The sequence below is a fragment of the Camarhynchus parvulus genome, chromosome 9 (assembly GCF_901933205.1).
Source record: "Camarhynchus parvulus chromosome 9, STF_HiC, whole genome shotgun sequence".
NCBI lineage: Eukaryota > Metazoa > Chordata > Aves > Passeriformes > Thraupidae > Camarhynchus > Camarhynchus parvulus.
The window spans coordinates 24,197,658-24,213,213 of record NC_044579.1 but is presented as its reverse complement, the minus strand read 5'-3'; the positions used below and the strand labels follow the sequence as shown (position 1 = coordinate 24,213,213).

Below are 15,556 nucleotides of genomic sequence, written 5' to 3'. Positions count from 1 at the left end.
CCCAGAGCTGCGTGTGCACACACCCACCCTGTGGGATCAGAGGTGCAGCGAGCCGGGCTGCCATGAGCTGTGAGGGGACAGTGCCACAGCTCATGGGCTGTGAGGGGACAGTGCCACAGCTCTGAGCTATGGGGGCAGTCCAAGTGAGCTGTGAGGGGACAGTGCCACAGCTCATGGGCTGTGAGGGGACAGTGCCACAGCTCGAGCTATGAGGGGGCGTAGGGGCAGTGCCACAGCTCTGAGCTGTGAGGGGACAGTGCCACAGCTCATGGGCTGTGAGGGGGCAGTGCCACAGCTCAGGACCTGTGAGGGGACAGTGCCACAGCTCATGGGCTGTGAGGGGGCAGTGCCACAGCTCATGGGCTGTGAGGGGACAGTGCCACAGCTCGTGGGCTGTGAGGGGACAGTGCCACAGCTCATGGGCTGTGAGGGGACAGTGCCACAGCTCTGAGCTGTGAGGGGACAGTGCCACAGCTCAGGGGCTGTGAGGTGACAGTGCCACAGCTCGGAGCTGGGGGGACAGTGCCACAGCTCAGGAGCTGTGAGGGGACAGTGCCACAGCCTTGTGAGGGGACAGTGAGCTGTAGGACAGTGCCACGCTCTGGCTGTCCACAGCTCAGTTAGCTGTGAGGGGACAGTGCCACAGCTCGTGAGCTGTGAGGGGGCAGTGCCACAGCTCAGGGGCTGTGAGGGGGCAGTGCCACAGCTCATTCAGCCAGCTCTATGGGCCGTGCCACAGCTCATGGGGACAGTGCCACAGCTCAGGTGACAGTGCCAATTAGCCAGTGCCAGCTCAGCTGTGAGGGGGACAGTGCCACAGCTCTGAGCTGTGAGGGGACAGTGCCACAGCTCTGAGCTGTGAGGGTGCAGTGCCACAGCTCAGGAGCTGTGAGGTGACAGTGCCACAGCTCAGAGCTGTGAGGGGACAGTGCCACAGCTCATGGGCTGTGAGGGGACAGTGCCACAGCTCTGAGCTGTGAGGTGGCAGTGCCACAGCTCATGAGCTGTGAGGGGACAGTGCCACAGCTCTGAGCTGTGAGGTGGCAGTGCCACAGCTCATCCTTCACTGCAGCACCAGGGCCTTGTCAGGAAGGAAAACTGACCGTGTTTGCTGTCAGGCCTGAAATCCAGGGCCTCTCACCCTCAGGTTTTTGTTTGGAAGCCACAGCTTATCCCAGGCTGTGTTTGTTTCCTGTTGCTGCCTCTCAGGCGTGGCTCAGGGGGAGCAGAGCAGGATTTGGGGCAGAACCAGCCCTGGGTGCAGTCACACCTCAGCTCCCCCTCAGGGCAGGCCCGAGGCAGCAGGACAGGCACCCCACACGGCGTACAAGGACAGGACAGCAGGACAGACAGCAGGACAGCAGGACAGGTACCCCACATGGGGTGTTCAATAAACACAATGTAAGTAAGCTGTCCTAGAGGCATCTTACCTTGAAAAACATGAAAATGTTATGTTACCAAATGCACAGCGGGCTTCTTGCTATACTTCACGTGAGAGACAACTGCTCACTTTGAAAATTTAAAGAGGTTTATTAAACCTTAAGAAAAATACAACAAAGGAAAAATACAACATAAGGAAAAAGCTGCAGCACTGGGAACTGCCCCTCATGCACACCACATGGCCAGTTCCCTTCAAGATGGGTGCTCAGTGTTTTACAGCCCTGGGGTTGCATCAGCCAGCCCTGACCCCTCCCAAAGTCTGTCAGTCAGCTCTTCTTTGCCATTTATCAGTGCAAACTGCTCTCTTGTAACTGGATTGGAGCTCAGGTGTGTCCATGCCTCACCCCCTGAGCACCCCCAAGCTTTTCCATTCCCAGCTGCCCCATGCAAGGGACACCTGTGCAGCTTCTTTGTACCTGTCCCAGACAGCCCAGGCTGTCTGATGGCAGCAATACAGGGGAAAGGGAACTGTGGGGAGAACAGAGGCCATCTAAACTACAATAACATAACTGTACATCACTAAAGCTTTTCTTAATATTCACACAATAGTTATCTTTTAATTGCGAGAGCCAATCATCTCATTATCCATCTATAACACTTCATGTTACATTTCAGCAGCTAAATGTAGCTGTATTACCTCAGAAATACTTCAATGACCCAGACCAGGGGTCTGGTCATTTCATGCCTGCTGAAACATAACATGAAGTCTAGCAAGAAGCCTGCTGTGTATTTGGTCATCTGATCCAAATTAGGAATGAATCTGATCTTTCATGGGACCATGTCCATGGAAATGTGGGAGCTTCCCCAGCCCACACTTCTCCCCTAGAGCTCTGCTTTGCTGACAAGCTCATCTGGGAGCTGCCAGCCCATGGGGAAACCTGCTGGTGGTCAGTGGTGAGATCCCTGGGGTTGATTCCTCCTTGTTCCCACTGAAAATCCCTGCAGAAAGGAAGATTCTGAGTGGTACAGTGTGGATTTTTTTGTTGCTTTTTTCTGCTAAGGTCAGGATTAAATAGTGAGATGGTATTTCGTGTTCAGACTCAGATGTTTATTAGTTCTTATTTATATTATAGTCTTACAAGCTGTGAGTTTTGTAGCGCTTTACTAACAAACTAAAAAATGGAGTTGTATCTCTTTCTCTATATGGTTTTTTAAGGATGTCTAATTAAGAAATGACATCTAAATTATTTTTACTTTTAACTCAATAACTAACTACTCATGCCTCACAACATGGATTTTTTTTATCTGATTACACAAGACTACCTAAACCTAGAAGGAAGAAGGTGAAGAAGAAGGTAAAGAAGAAGGTCTAGCCTTCGCCCTAAAACTTTTAGTTTGCTTTGTATATATTACTATATTCTAAAACCTTAAACTATAACTTTTTTACCATGTTATATTACACACTTCTATTCAAACTCCACACCCATAATTCCAGTTCTGTTATTCAATTTTGGAAGTTTTCTCCATGGCCTCAGGTCAAATGCAGTGTTTTTTTGGGGGTCAGTGCTTGTCAGCACAGAAAGTCTAAAATTCTCAGCAACCAGGGTTCCAACAGTACAGAACTGTGAGAGAGCAAAATGAAAAGGCAGGCCAGCCTCGCTCTGCAGAGGTCGGAGGCAGGGAAGAGACACAGATGGGAGGACTGAAGGGTCCTCACAGCCTTCAGTGTGTGCTGGGCAGAGCTGTTGCAGCCCAGCAGGGACTGCTCTCCAGGGGAAGAGGAGCTTCCACATGTAAAACCTAGTGATGCATTCAGACAGAAGGGACCAAGGGCCCTCGTGCTCAGCTGAATGATGACTGCATGTAGGCAGGAAAGAGGATGATGTTCCATGAGAAGGCAAAAAGAAGAGGGATGGGTCATGAGTAAGCAGTGAAGAGGGACTGGCAAGAAAGATGAAATACAAATTAAATGGAGGGCATCTTGCAGAGAAGGGGGAAAACAAGATCAGTAGAATGTTTTGTTTTCCACTGACTGTCTTACACTGGTACTTCTCAGGTCATTTTCCTGAGTTTTCACCTATTCCAAACTAGGTCTTAACAATAATAGGAGCCAGCTCCAGTCCAGAATTCTCTCTGGTCTTTAGCAGAGCTGACATGTTTTCTTTGCTCCTTTTGAACACTGCTGGAAATTAGGTAAGATCTACAGAGCTGTACAAAAGCAGAATCTAATTTAGACCCATCAATGGAGAAAATAGGATGATTGTTTTAATTAAATAAAGAATTAAATTTTTGGTGAAATAAAAAATGGAATGAAGAAATTCAGAAATCTCAGAAGATACATCAGTGAAAATTATTCTATTTGATTAAGTGGGAGCTTAGTCACTTGTGAAGAAAACATTCTGAATTAATAAGTATAAAATAGAAGTGTAAAACATCAGGGCAAGTGATGGTTGCTTGGATGTGGTGAAATGGCTTAAATGAGTCCTGCAGTAAAGTGCTGTAGCACAAGTCTGCAGCCCTGCTCTGAACATTCCTGTTCTCTCCCAGGAAATATCAGTTCCTTTATATGGTGTGAATGAGAGATAAAGACAGACTTTCAAAGCCACTTTACATCTCTGGTAAATGTGGGCCAGTTCCCAGCTCTGAATTATAGGATATCCAGCATAGGAGGATGCAGTTATCAGTTTCCCCAGTGCACCACAAGAGAGCTTTTGATCTTTGTGATCAGATTATCTTGTTAGTGCCTCTCAAAAGGCAGCAGGAGCAGATGATATTCCGTGAAGACCAATGCATTGACCTTTTTCCACTTTCTGTGCCTGTTCTGAGCCTGAACAGAATTTAAACCTGGGAGGGGAAAAGCAAAGCTGCATCAGACAAAGAGCTCTTCCTGCTCTCCAGAAATTTCACTGCTGGGCTGCCAAGGGCAGTTGGTTGTTTGCCCTCTCGTTGTGTTTTAACCTGGTTTCATAAACAAACACAGCTTATGTAATGTGCTCTGCTGTGTCCCTGCCTCTCAGCTCTGCCACTCCTGCTGGATCTACTCTTTAGCCAATTTTAATCAAATTTAACAGATCCTGAGTTCTGTGAGGAGAGAGACTTGCTGGTAAAAACACAGTATTGTGAACTCACTCTTTGTGAGGGCACAGAACCTCCATGGAAGCTATCAATGAAAAGCCATAGGAAAAACCAAAAGAAAAAAGCTCCAGGGACAGCTGCTGCTTGCAGAAGTTTATTTTCTTCCCTCTTCTTCCCTTTTTAAATAAAAATGATTTTAGCAAAAGCATTCAATCATGTCCTCAGATGTTACCATGAAGCCATGGGAGTACAACATCTGGAAAGAGACTCTTTTCTTCTGTCAGGCTTATGCAACATGAAATGCATTTGTCTGTTCTGTTACAACACCATGCTTTCCCAAACAGAAAAAATCTGGGCTGGCCCTTCATGTGGAAGAAACTGGAGCAGCTCCACAGAATTCAGTTTGCTGATTCATAGCAGCACAGGCTCCAATCCTTTAATTTCTCTTTCTTTTCCTACATGTGGCACTTGCTAAATAATGCAACATATTTATGATATTCAGGATTTCAGAGAAGCGTGGTGGCCCTGAGACAGTGAGATTATTTTTATATGTGGCTTTGTGTTGCAGTGTCATTAAAGCTGGTTAGCTTGTGTAATGAATACTTGGTGATTTAGCTCCCAGCATTGATACATGCTAAATGGATGACAAACATCATTAGCCACCTTTTTTCCATATTTTCCATACTTCATTCCACGTTGTATTTTAGTGCTTCATTGCTGTGATTTAGTGTGGAGGAGCCTAAGCAGATCCCTGCTTCTGTCATGTTTTAACACGAAATGTCAAATTTGAAGCCTGGGTCTGTTGAGCACTACCAAGAAATGAGAGACTTTGATTGTTCACAAGTCTTTCCAATGAAATGTCAAACTTTTCATAGTATGAAAATGATGTTCCCCAACATAGAGCTTGAAAACAGATAATTATCCAAGAACATGAAACAGAATTAACATGCACTGGAGCATGTCATGAACATTTCCCTCAGCAAATAACAAAGGTAATTGCTGTCAGAGTACAAAGCAAGGAGAAAGGTTGGCTCTGTTCCTTAGGCAATTGAGATTGGCCACTGTTTACTCACTTAGCCCATAAAAACATGCAGTATAGCAGAAGGGTGCCATTCCTGGGCTGATGGAGTGTGACCAGCCTGCTGATTGCGGGCACTTCTCATTTCACACTTCCCAAGTCTGATCAGACACAAGGTCCTTGGCTATTATTAGACATCTAAACCCTGATGAGTCAGAGCTCATTTGTAAACCATGTTAAGCCCCAGTAATAATTAATACATTTTTTGAACCACATTTTGACTTCAGGCACAATTAAGAGGCTTCATTCTTAGCCTAGAAGAAAGAATGGACATAATTTGCTAGGTAGACACAATTTTCCCACATAGAAATCAGAGGAGCAAGGAAAAAAACCCACTCCTAATTGCTAATGGGGGGTAGTTCTGGTTTGGGATTTTACAAATTAATTTTCTAATATTAGAAAGTAGTGGAGTGTAGAGCTACAGGATAGAAATGTGGAAGAGACCTCCTGAAATACCACATGTATCTCACTGACATCACAGGCAACTCCCCTCACCCATTTAATCAGCCAGGGCTTGCAAATGCTTGAGAATTTTTGGCCCCACCTTCCTCGTGGAAGACTGCTTGCAAAACTTATCACTCTGATAGTTAAAATGCTTGTTTCCACCTGGTTTTTTCTATGCTTCTTTTATTCTCAGAGATGTCTGCATTTAAGGGAAAGGCAAAATACTTTTTACCAGTAATAACCAGATTCTCCCAGTCATCTTTGTGCATGGTCTTCTCAGGCTCTTAGTATATTTTACTAAGTAAAATGTAGTATATTTTATATATATAAAATATTTCATCTATTTAAAATAGTATAATATAGTATATTTATTTAATAGAGTATATTTATATCTATACTATTTTATAAATAAAAACATTTTATCTATATAAAATATAGTATAGTTTATATAAGTAGTATATCTTAGTATATTTTATCTATACAAAACTTGGAATTTGAGCCATGCTGTAGTGAACATCATGCACAGAGAGCTGAGGGGTATGCAAGAGCCCACTGAAAAGAGACAGACATACCTACAATTTCTGGTCATTTACATTCTTAATCTTTAAACCAAACTTCTGTGGTTTTTATATCATTCTCACTACCTTATGGGCACTCCCAGAACCCTCTGCTTCTGAAGCTGTTGTATCAAACAGACCCTCTCCCAAATAATGAACTATTTTGAAGGGTAAAAGGTCTTTTGTAAGCAGGTTTAATTTTTGGAAGAAAGTACACTACACTGTATAAAGGGGTATTTTTTCTCCCCAAAGTGAACTACTTCGAAGAGTCTAAGGTCTTTTGTAAGCAACTACTGCCTATTCCTCACCAATAATTATGTTTATGTTACATTTTTATTACAAAATATTACAATTTTATTGCAATTGTTTACCTCTTTTTTACCTTAACAAGATGCAGAGAGTCTTCAGTGTAACACGACAGATTTTTTTGCCATATGCTCTATTTTCAAACGACACGTACTGCAGCTTAAAAAGCCAGTTATGTTTTTGGGCAACACTGGGCTGCATTTTCTGTCTAAAGGTGAAATTCACACCTGTGGCAGGGACTCACCCAATATCTGTGTCTGAGTTAGGCATGTTAGATACCAGATCAGAAGGATCTTCTTTAGTGCATCACAAAATATCAAAATGTTACAGCCCAACACCAAGACCAGACATCAAGGAGAGGTTCTGCTGCTCCCTTGCCCCAGTTGACTTGCTGAATTTAAATCAGATTTTCTTTCTTCTCTGTAAACATCTGTTTAAGCACATTTTTAACTGGAACAAGTATTTTTTAACTTGTTCTCATTTTACAATCAGTCACAATTAGTGCTTTTAGGGTGACATTTTACCCAAACTGTTACTATGAAGCTCTTGCTAATAGTGTAAGATTCTGTGAGTGCACATTCTTGTTGCTCCTTCACAGTGAAATCAGTAAATATGAGAACATTTGTAGCTTGTGTAATTTAATTCAGTGAATATTGAGGTGATCCTGGTGCTAGCAGTCTCCTAGCTCTCCTTGGATAAGCAGTTGGAAAACAGAAACCATAAACTGCAAAAATAGAAGCATTAATTGTGCAGTGTAACAAAAAAAAAAAATCTGTAAAAACCATCTTTAGATTCCTGCTGAAACATTTGTAACCCAACCAGGAAGAAATAAATGCTTTTAGCTCCTCTGCTCTGGGGTATGGATCTGCTGTGGAATGTCCAGGAAATCAGAGAGACACAGCCAGGCTGGAGGAAGGACTCAGAGAAGAAATGAACAGTAGTCAAAGATAAGTGAAAGTGTGGATTTGTAGGTATCCAGTGTGTCATCTGGCAATAAAAATATCAGGAAGAGGTTAACAAGTCAATCTGCATAAACCAGGAGAGCAAAAAGGAATCACAGGTAGAGACAGATATGGACAAATGCAAAGCCTCAGTGACAGAGGATGGAAAGTGTGTGTGGAGAAGCTAAGGCTTTAAAATAAGGAGGGAAATATAGAGAAAATAAAGGAATGTTTGCAAGAAACTTCCACTGAAACCATAAGAATCTAAAGCCATTGTAGGAATACAGATGCTGTTTCTGAAAGCAGTAATTTAGTGATTTGATGTGAATAAAAGCAAGTCAAAACAAATCAAAATACCAATTCCAACAGCTTTTTGGCTTAAAAAAAAAGATGGATAAAATCAGAAAACAAATCCTGACCTTCCCAGAAGATGTACAGCTCCTACTGGAGATGCTCAGAAATAGTGGGAGGGTTGGTCAAATAATCAACATACTTGGAACAAAATAATCCTAGAATGAAGCAGAAGATGAAAAACAACATGGAAAAGACATTGGAAGCAGCTGTGTCATTTCCCCTGCCACATGCAGTGATCCCAAGGAAGCTTTCTGTCAGTGTGTCCCTCTTGCTGCTGGATCTGTAAGTCTGTCCTGCTCCACCAGAAATTGGTGCAGTTTATCCAAAAAGTGGCTCTGTGGGGAGCTGCAATGTCCCAAACCAATATAGAGAGAGCAGGGTTATTCTGAGAAACTTGGTGGGAGAACAAATGAGAAAAACCTGAGGAAAAAATTGCCAAAAATGGAAAAAGAACTTTGAAATTCCTTGAGTGGAGATACACAAAGGCAGAGAGCAAAAGAAGGTGTTGGGCCCCCCTTTTTGAGTCTTGCACTTAGCATGTTTCCATGTGCCTCAAGAGAGCCTTCCCTTCATATAAAATAAATATATATATTGCATATGAAATATGTATATTACATATAATATAAAATATGCAAATAATATATATTTATATATATATGAAATAAATATATTTATTTTGCATATAAATATATATATATATATTTATATATTCTAGGAGCATGGGCACAGACAATAAATACAAATATCAGTGTATGTAAATGTGAGGTGCTTAGGCTGGAGAGAAAACCACAGAACAAAGGAATTTACTGGTGTTGGTCCAGTTCCTGAGCTGAAAAGGTCTGCTCTGGGGGGATGTGGATAAAATTCCAAAGCCATTGTCAACCCATAAGTGTGCCCCATAAATTATGTATAGCTGTTCATTTAAATTATTGTAATGTGTCCAGGTGACTTGTGAAGCAGGATGTGTCATGAAAGGTTATTGGAAGGATCTGAATAAACAGCAGAAGGAGGGCTGGGGGTGTTGGTTGCTGCAGAAGGTTGGATGTGTGTTCCCTTCTGCTAAAAAGGGGATTTTGGAGCTCTTTTGGAACTACCAATGAGCTGAAAAATCATTTATTTCCACAGTGCTGCTAGTAGGCAGCTGTTCATGGTGACAGGAGGAGAAACCTCCTTGAGCTGTACTACTTCCTGAAGAAACTAGGAGGGGATAATTCATCAGGCCTTTTGGGGTTTCTGTGAAATAGAGACAAAGGAAGAACGAACCAAAGAAAATGTCTGACAAAATTGAAGCTCAATAAGTTTATTTTCCTTACTTACATTGTAATAGATGAGTGCTAGATAATATGAGAAGAAGGAAAAAAAGCAACTGCCAAATGCTTTTATAAAGGAGATAAGAGCATATGTGGAGGAAAATGAGCCATAAATGTTATCTCAGAGAGGTCCCACTTGGAATAAGCGTATACATGGCAGTTATGTCTAAAATTTGTTGTGTTGCTATTGTTTTGTGAAATGACAGAACATCTGCTCAGTCACAAGGCACCAGTAAAATGCAGCTTTATGCCTAAAGCAGTATGTCAGTTCCTAACAAAAAATGTATATAACAGGCCAGAAACAAAGGCACATTGTCTTTTCCAGTTGTAGTCATTTCTGACCTAATAATGGTTTAGAAAGGATTTTTTATTTTTAAAGAAATGAATGGGAGGATTGAGTCATTTATGACTCTTTTCAAGATGAGGCTTTGTGCATGATTTGTGCATAAGCTGGCAAAACCTTTGTCTCTGCAAATCATATTTATGTCACTATTATGTCACTAGAGCACTTTGAAAAAAGCAGCTACTTGTAAGTACCTTGAGAAAAAATCATGTTTGGCTTACAGTTCCTAAAGGCAGTGTACAATCAGCTGGTTTCTCCTCCCACTGAAAACACCAGACAGTGAGAGGTGTGCTCACATGGTGAGTGGACACAAGTCACATTTCACCTCAGAGCTGACTCCTCAGAAGGAAAAAGAACTCACAGTGCAATCTGTCATGTAGAAAACTCATTGCCAAATCCCTCTGGAACAATTATTCTATGGAATTTCTCTCTGAATATTCCAAGCACACAACTTTTAAGTGGCTTTATTCAAAGAGTATATTTTCATTGTTGTGTTCATTGACTTGAGAAGTCTGAAACTGTGATGTAAAATATAATTTTTAAAACCTATTTTCTAATAAAATGAGGTTATTATCCTGCAGCTTGAAATCATACACATGCATATATGATGCAAATAGACTGATCAATGAAACAGATAGAAATTGGCACCTTTTTCTACAATGGTTTCCATGGAGGGAAGCAGTTATTATTTCATTAAGGTGTGGAAGTATTCAAGTGGAACATGGCTTCAGGAAAACCATGATAATGAATTTGTATTCTGCCACACCTGTGTTCAGAGTGAGAATTAGGGTTAGACTGGCTGTGGAGAGCTCAGGGGTTCTATGTCAGGGGCTCTTTGAAGCCTCTGAAGTCTGAAGGACTCTTTTATGTGACTGGGAATGTGTGTGCTACATCATGAAGTATTAATAGGGGAGAAAGACAGGAGCCACTCTCATATGATTTCTTTCTCCTCCAGAAAACCCTATGTCAGCAGAACTCGGGGTTTTTTTTAATGTCACTTAAGGTTGGGACCTTTGCTGGAATAATTAAAATCCATGCAGCAGAGTCATCTGTGTCTGACTCAGAGCTGAATAGTAATATGTGATTTTTGCCTTTCAGCTGAGTCAGATACAGACACTAAAACTTCCCCACAGAAGCAGTATATAGCTTCTCAGAAACCCTTCAGAGGTTTATGAACCTGATCCAAAGCTTATTGCAGATGGGAAAATTCCTGATTTGAGTCAGTTTCCAATTGGACTGTACAAATCTTATTGATCTATTTATATAACCTTTTCAAGAGGGGGAAAAAAAATCTTTCACAAAAACTTGAAGACTTAATTTTTAAGCTGTTAAGATTCCTGTATTCCCTGGAATCTTGTGCTTTGAGAAGGTAAAGGCACAAGTTCCAGGGCCCAGCCTGAAATTTCTTGCAATTATTTAACCAAGGCATCAATTCTCAGCACCAGGACAGGGCACTGCCAGGCAGGAGCTGTTCTGCAGAGTTGCCAGAGTGGCTGCATGGCATCATTTGTCAGCTGGCAGGGAAAGAGCCACCAAAATAAGGTATTTTTTAAGAGTGGCTCTTAAGCAGTGCTAGAAATGCCACATCTGACTCCCATCTCTGCTCCCCAGTGTTAAATAGGGGCAAGGCGCTCTGGTTCTCCCCACAGCCCATCTGGGGAAGCAGGAGGATTTGTGCTTGGTGGCAGCAGCCTGGAGAATTGTTCAAGGTTTCTAACAGATCTGTGTCTGCCAGGCTGTCTCTGAAGATGACCTGAACCTTCAGGTGAGCTCCAGCTCCTCTGCTGGGGACGTTGCAGTCCCACAGCCACAAAGCACAGCAGGTATTCCCTGCCCACACCCAGCCCCTGGGACCAGAGAGTCAAAAATTATTATTATTAATGTTTTCCTTTCTGGTCTTCTAAAGCTCCACCATCCCAGTCCATCCTGATGCAGTCAGTGCTATTTTCACAGAACCACAGAATGATCTAGGTTGGAAAAGACCTTTAAGGTCATCTAGTCCAACCTGTGCCCTAGCACCTCCTCACCAACTACACCATGGCACTGAGTGCCTTGTCCAGGCTTTGTTAAACACCTCCAGGGTGCAGTCTCAGGCCTTTGAGACAGGTTTCTGTTATTCTGTGAAAAAAAAAGAGACTGGGACATGCTGCCATAAGCTTTGCTATTGCCCCGAGACACTGATCTCACTGGAGTCCTGTGGCAGTAGCCAAAGGACAGCTGTGCCTTCAGAATGTGGAAAAGAGAAGGATGCTGTGTCATAAGTCACTGAAAAATGGTGATATTGCCTTCTCAACAGGGAAGCTCGGTGTGTCTGGAGCTCCTCACTGAAGAGGCTACACTGTCCCATCTCCTGGAATGAGTTTATGTATAGATAAAGCATTACTGATGCACAGTCAGGCTCTGGTCCGTCAGTCCAGCTGAGTGGTAGCCACAGGACATAAAAGCCCTGTTGTGAAGAGGCTGGGAAAGGGTATCCAAGGTGAAAGGGGTTGGTAGGTTGCACCTCAGCTGATGTGCTCATGGTGAACCTGGATATCAGGGCTCTGGGTCATTTGGTGGCCCCTCTCTGCTGGCAAGCCAAGGAAGGGCTGGATGCACCTTCAGGGATACAGAGGAGATGCAGATCTGGGTTCCAGCTCCTCTCTTGCTGCAGTGAAGGCACCAGAACCCAGAAATGCTGCAGTGCACCATGCTGGAAAGCTCAGCTTCCTCCTTGGAGCTGGGGCCCATTTGGTTCAAGTGTTGCTTGTTTGCAGCAGAGGTCAGGATTTGAGCCATGGGCAATGAAGGAAATCAGATCTTTGCAAAGGAGGAGTGCCTTAACAGGCAGTAAACATTTCTGCTCTGACTTGCGAACAGTCATTAAAAGCCTTTATTAAATTCTCTGTCTGTTCTGTTTGCCACTTAGTCGTTTCTTTTCATTCTGAAGAATTATAACTAAGAATGGATGAGGCTTTTCTAATATGACCAGGACACAATAAATCTGTGAAAGAACTGAGTTATCTTTCTCCCTCATAGGCAAAATTTTCCAATTGTTTAACAAAAATGTTGTTTTGTATTGCTATGACATGAGTCTTCATGGCTGTGAATACCAAGGCTCAACATTAAGCAACTTGTTTATGAAAACCAGACATGCAGTAACAATTAGAGAGTGTTCAACGTGCTTCCCCACTCGAGTCCATACCCTCTCCTCCCACTTGCTGATCTTCCCACTGCCCTGTGCAGTTATTTGTGTCTTCAGAAGGAGCAAACTGAGCTCTGCAGGGAGAGGGTGCAGAATTTCCTGAGTTCTGCCTTGTAGAAATTGGCATCTGTTGTTCCACAGAACCAGATCTTTGCTCCAAGCATTTGACAGCCCCAGACTGGAGGATGGCAGCTCAGCACCTGAAGAAGGAGACTGTGACACAAAACTTCCCACTGCAGAGAAACTGCCGCATCCATCACCATCCTTTCAGCCCAGTTAATACAGTTGTATTAGCCCTGTGCTCCAGTTCACCCCCAGCTCCCAGAACTGCTCCTTTGTAGTGTTTGAATCTCCAAAGTGTTACATTTCGAAGTACATTTTGCTCAGTACCAAGAATAATCAGTCCTCTGGGATGAAGCAGATCACAAAGCCTGAAATAGGCCTGGAGTACTTTGGGAAGAAGATTCTTGTGCTGAAGGGTATTGGATAGATCCAGTCTGGCAGCCCTGCAGAGGCCTTGAGAGCAGTACAGTTCTTCATCTGGTCAGTGCTCCTCAGGTGTGGGGGAAAGGTTCAGGCTTCTCCTGGACCATTCTTGCTTGATGAGTATTTGCCTTATAACACAATTTATTAATCTAAGCCATTTGGGTTTGGTTTTTTCTTTCCCCCAGGCAGTGCTGCTCTTGGTGTGACATGCACAGGCTGGGTTTAGATTGACTCCCAAGGAAATGGGATTTTTCATCTTTTGGACCTACCAGAGAGCTGAAAAATCATTTATTTCCACAGTGCTACTAGTAGGCAGCTGTTCATGGTGATAGCAGGAGAAAGGGTTATCTAAACATCAAAAAGCTGAGTGTTGGGGGATAAATATGTTGTTAGAGCAAGCATGACCTGGTGTGATAGATTTAAATCTATTTTAGAAAAGGTTTTTCTTATTCTGTGCTCAGTCCTGGAAATATTCTAATGAACAACTTGCAGTTGGAACAGACATCTTAAAAATCATATCCAGGGGCAAGGTTTCCAAGTGACCAAGCCCATCATGAAAAGTAGCAAATGCCCTCAGCTGTGAAGTTTGTCATGGTCTTCAACTGTAAATTCCTCAAAACAAATACTTGGACAGCTGGCAGATTGTACCATCGTTAACAAGTGTTCCCCAAACTGTGCTTGGCAAAGGAAAAGCTGTGTGTTGGAACCCTGGTTGCTGGGAATTTCAGACTTTCTGTGCTGCCAGGCACTGACCCCCAGGAGAACACTGCATTGACCTGAGGCCGTGGAGAAGCTTCCAAAATGGAGTGACAGAACTGCGATTGTGGCTGTGGAGTTTAAATAGAAATGTGTAATAATTTTTTTTATTTGTGTCTGCAAATCATAATTAATAATTAATTAATAACTAGAGTTTAAGAGTTTAGAATATAGTAATATATGTAAAGCAAGATGGAGGTTTTAGAGTGGAGGCTGCTCCTTCTTCTTCATCTTCTCCATGGGTTTGGGTGGTTTTGTGTAATTGGATAAAAAAGTCCCCATTGTGGGCACAGGTGGTTGGTTATTGGGTTAAAAGTAAAGATAATTTAGGTGTCATTTCTTAATTAGACAGTTTATCCTTAAAAGGCCTTGTAGAGAGAGAGAGGTAGGACTGCATTTTAGTTTATTAGAGTGAAGTGCTGTAGAACTCAGAGTTTGTGAGACTGTAATATAGATAAGAACTAATAAACATCTGAGTGCCAACAAGAAATTCCATCTCACACATTTAATCCTGACCCTGGCAAAGACTCCCCAGCTGTAGGAACAGCACTCCCTGTGGTGGTACTGGTAGATGTGATGTTTTCAATTAAAAGGTTGATAAGTGCCCCTGGTCATCTATGGTGCAGAACATTTGGTTGCATACTCTGTTATTCCAAAATATTTGAATGCCATTGCCAGAAACAGCCTCCAGCTTGAGGAGCTGCTCTTGAAAGCGCATGAGAAAGTGTTTGTTGCTGTATAAACCAGGTGGGTGCCAGGGGTAGGAGCTGTGTGAATACTCTGACCATGGTTGCTTTGTCACTTCTTCCATTTCAGCTGGATGCTGAGAAGGCCAAGCTGAAGCTGGAGAGATGGGGACCCCGGGATGCTGGCAGTGGGGCTGGAAGGAGTGAGGAGATGGAGTCAAGTGGAGACTGTGATGATGAGGATGGCTGCCAAGGATCCGGGGACAGGATGCACACAGCAGGTAAACACAGCTTCTCTAGGCACTTGGAGAGCTTAAATATTCCTGTGTCACAATTAGGTGGACAGAGCTAAGACTTCCACTGCTTGAATTGCTGTCTAAATCCTACTAAATTCAAAGGATTTGAATCTTAATCTGTGAAGGGCTGCAGTAAAAATAGAATGATACAGACAGTGACCCAATATAATTTAACACTTGGCATGCAGATAAAAGACTTAAATGTGGAGTGAATAATGTCTGCAGTGAAATCTGGATCACAGGAATGCTGAAGAGCCTTCCTGCATAATGTGGGCCCTTCAGATAAACAGACAATTGATGACCTTATAGAGTATGCTAAGTGTTAGCATAAACATTTATTTATTGCAAAATCATACTGAA

The 15,556-nt window shown here is 42.8% G+C and overlaps 1 protein-coding gene across 1 annotated transcript in view; it reads left to right on the top strand.

Moving 5' to 3' along the window:
- Positions 1-15,556, top strand: part of LOC115906989 (glypican-5-like) — a 378,698-nt gene that overhangs the window by 259,708 nt on the left and 103,434 nt on the right. Inside the window, exon 8 of the mRNA XM_030954603.1 lies at positions 15,031-15,181. Within this exon, the coding sequence (XP_030810463.1) occupies positions 15,031-15,181 (151 nt within the window). The remainder of the gene's footprint in view (positions 1-15,030; positions 15,182-15,556) is intronic.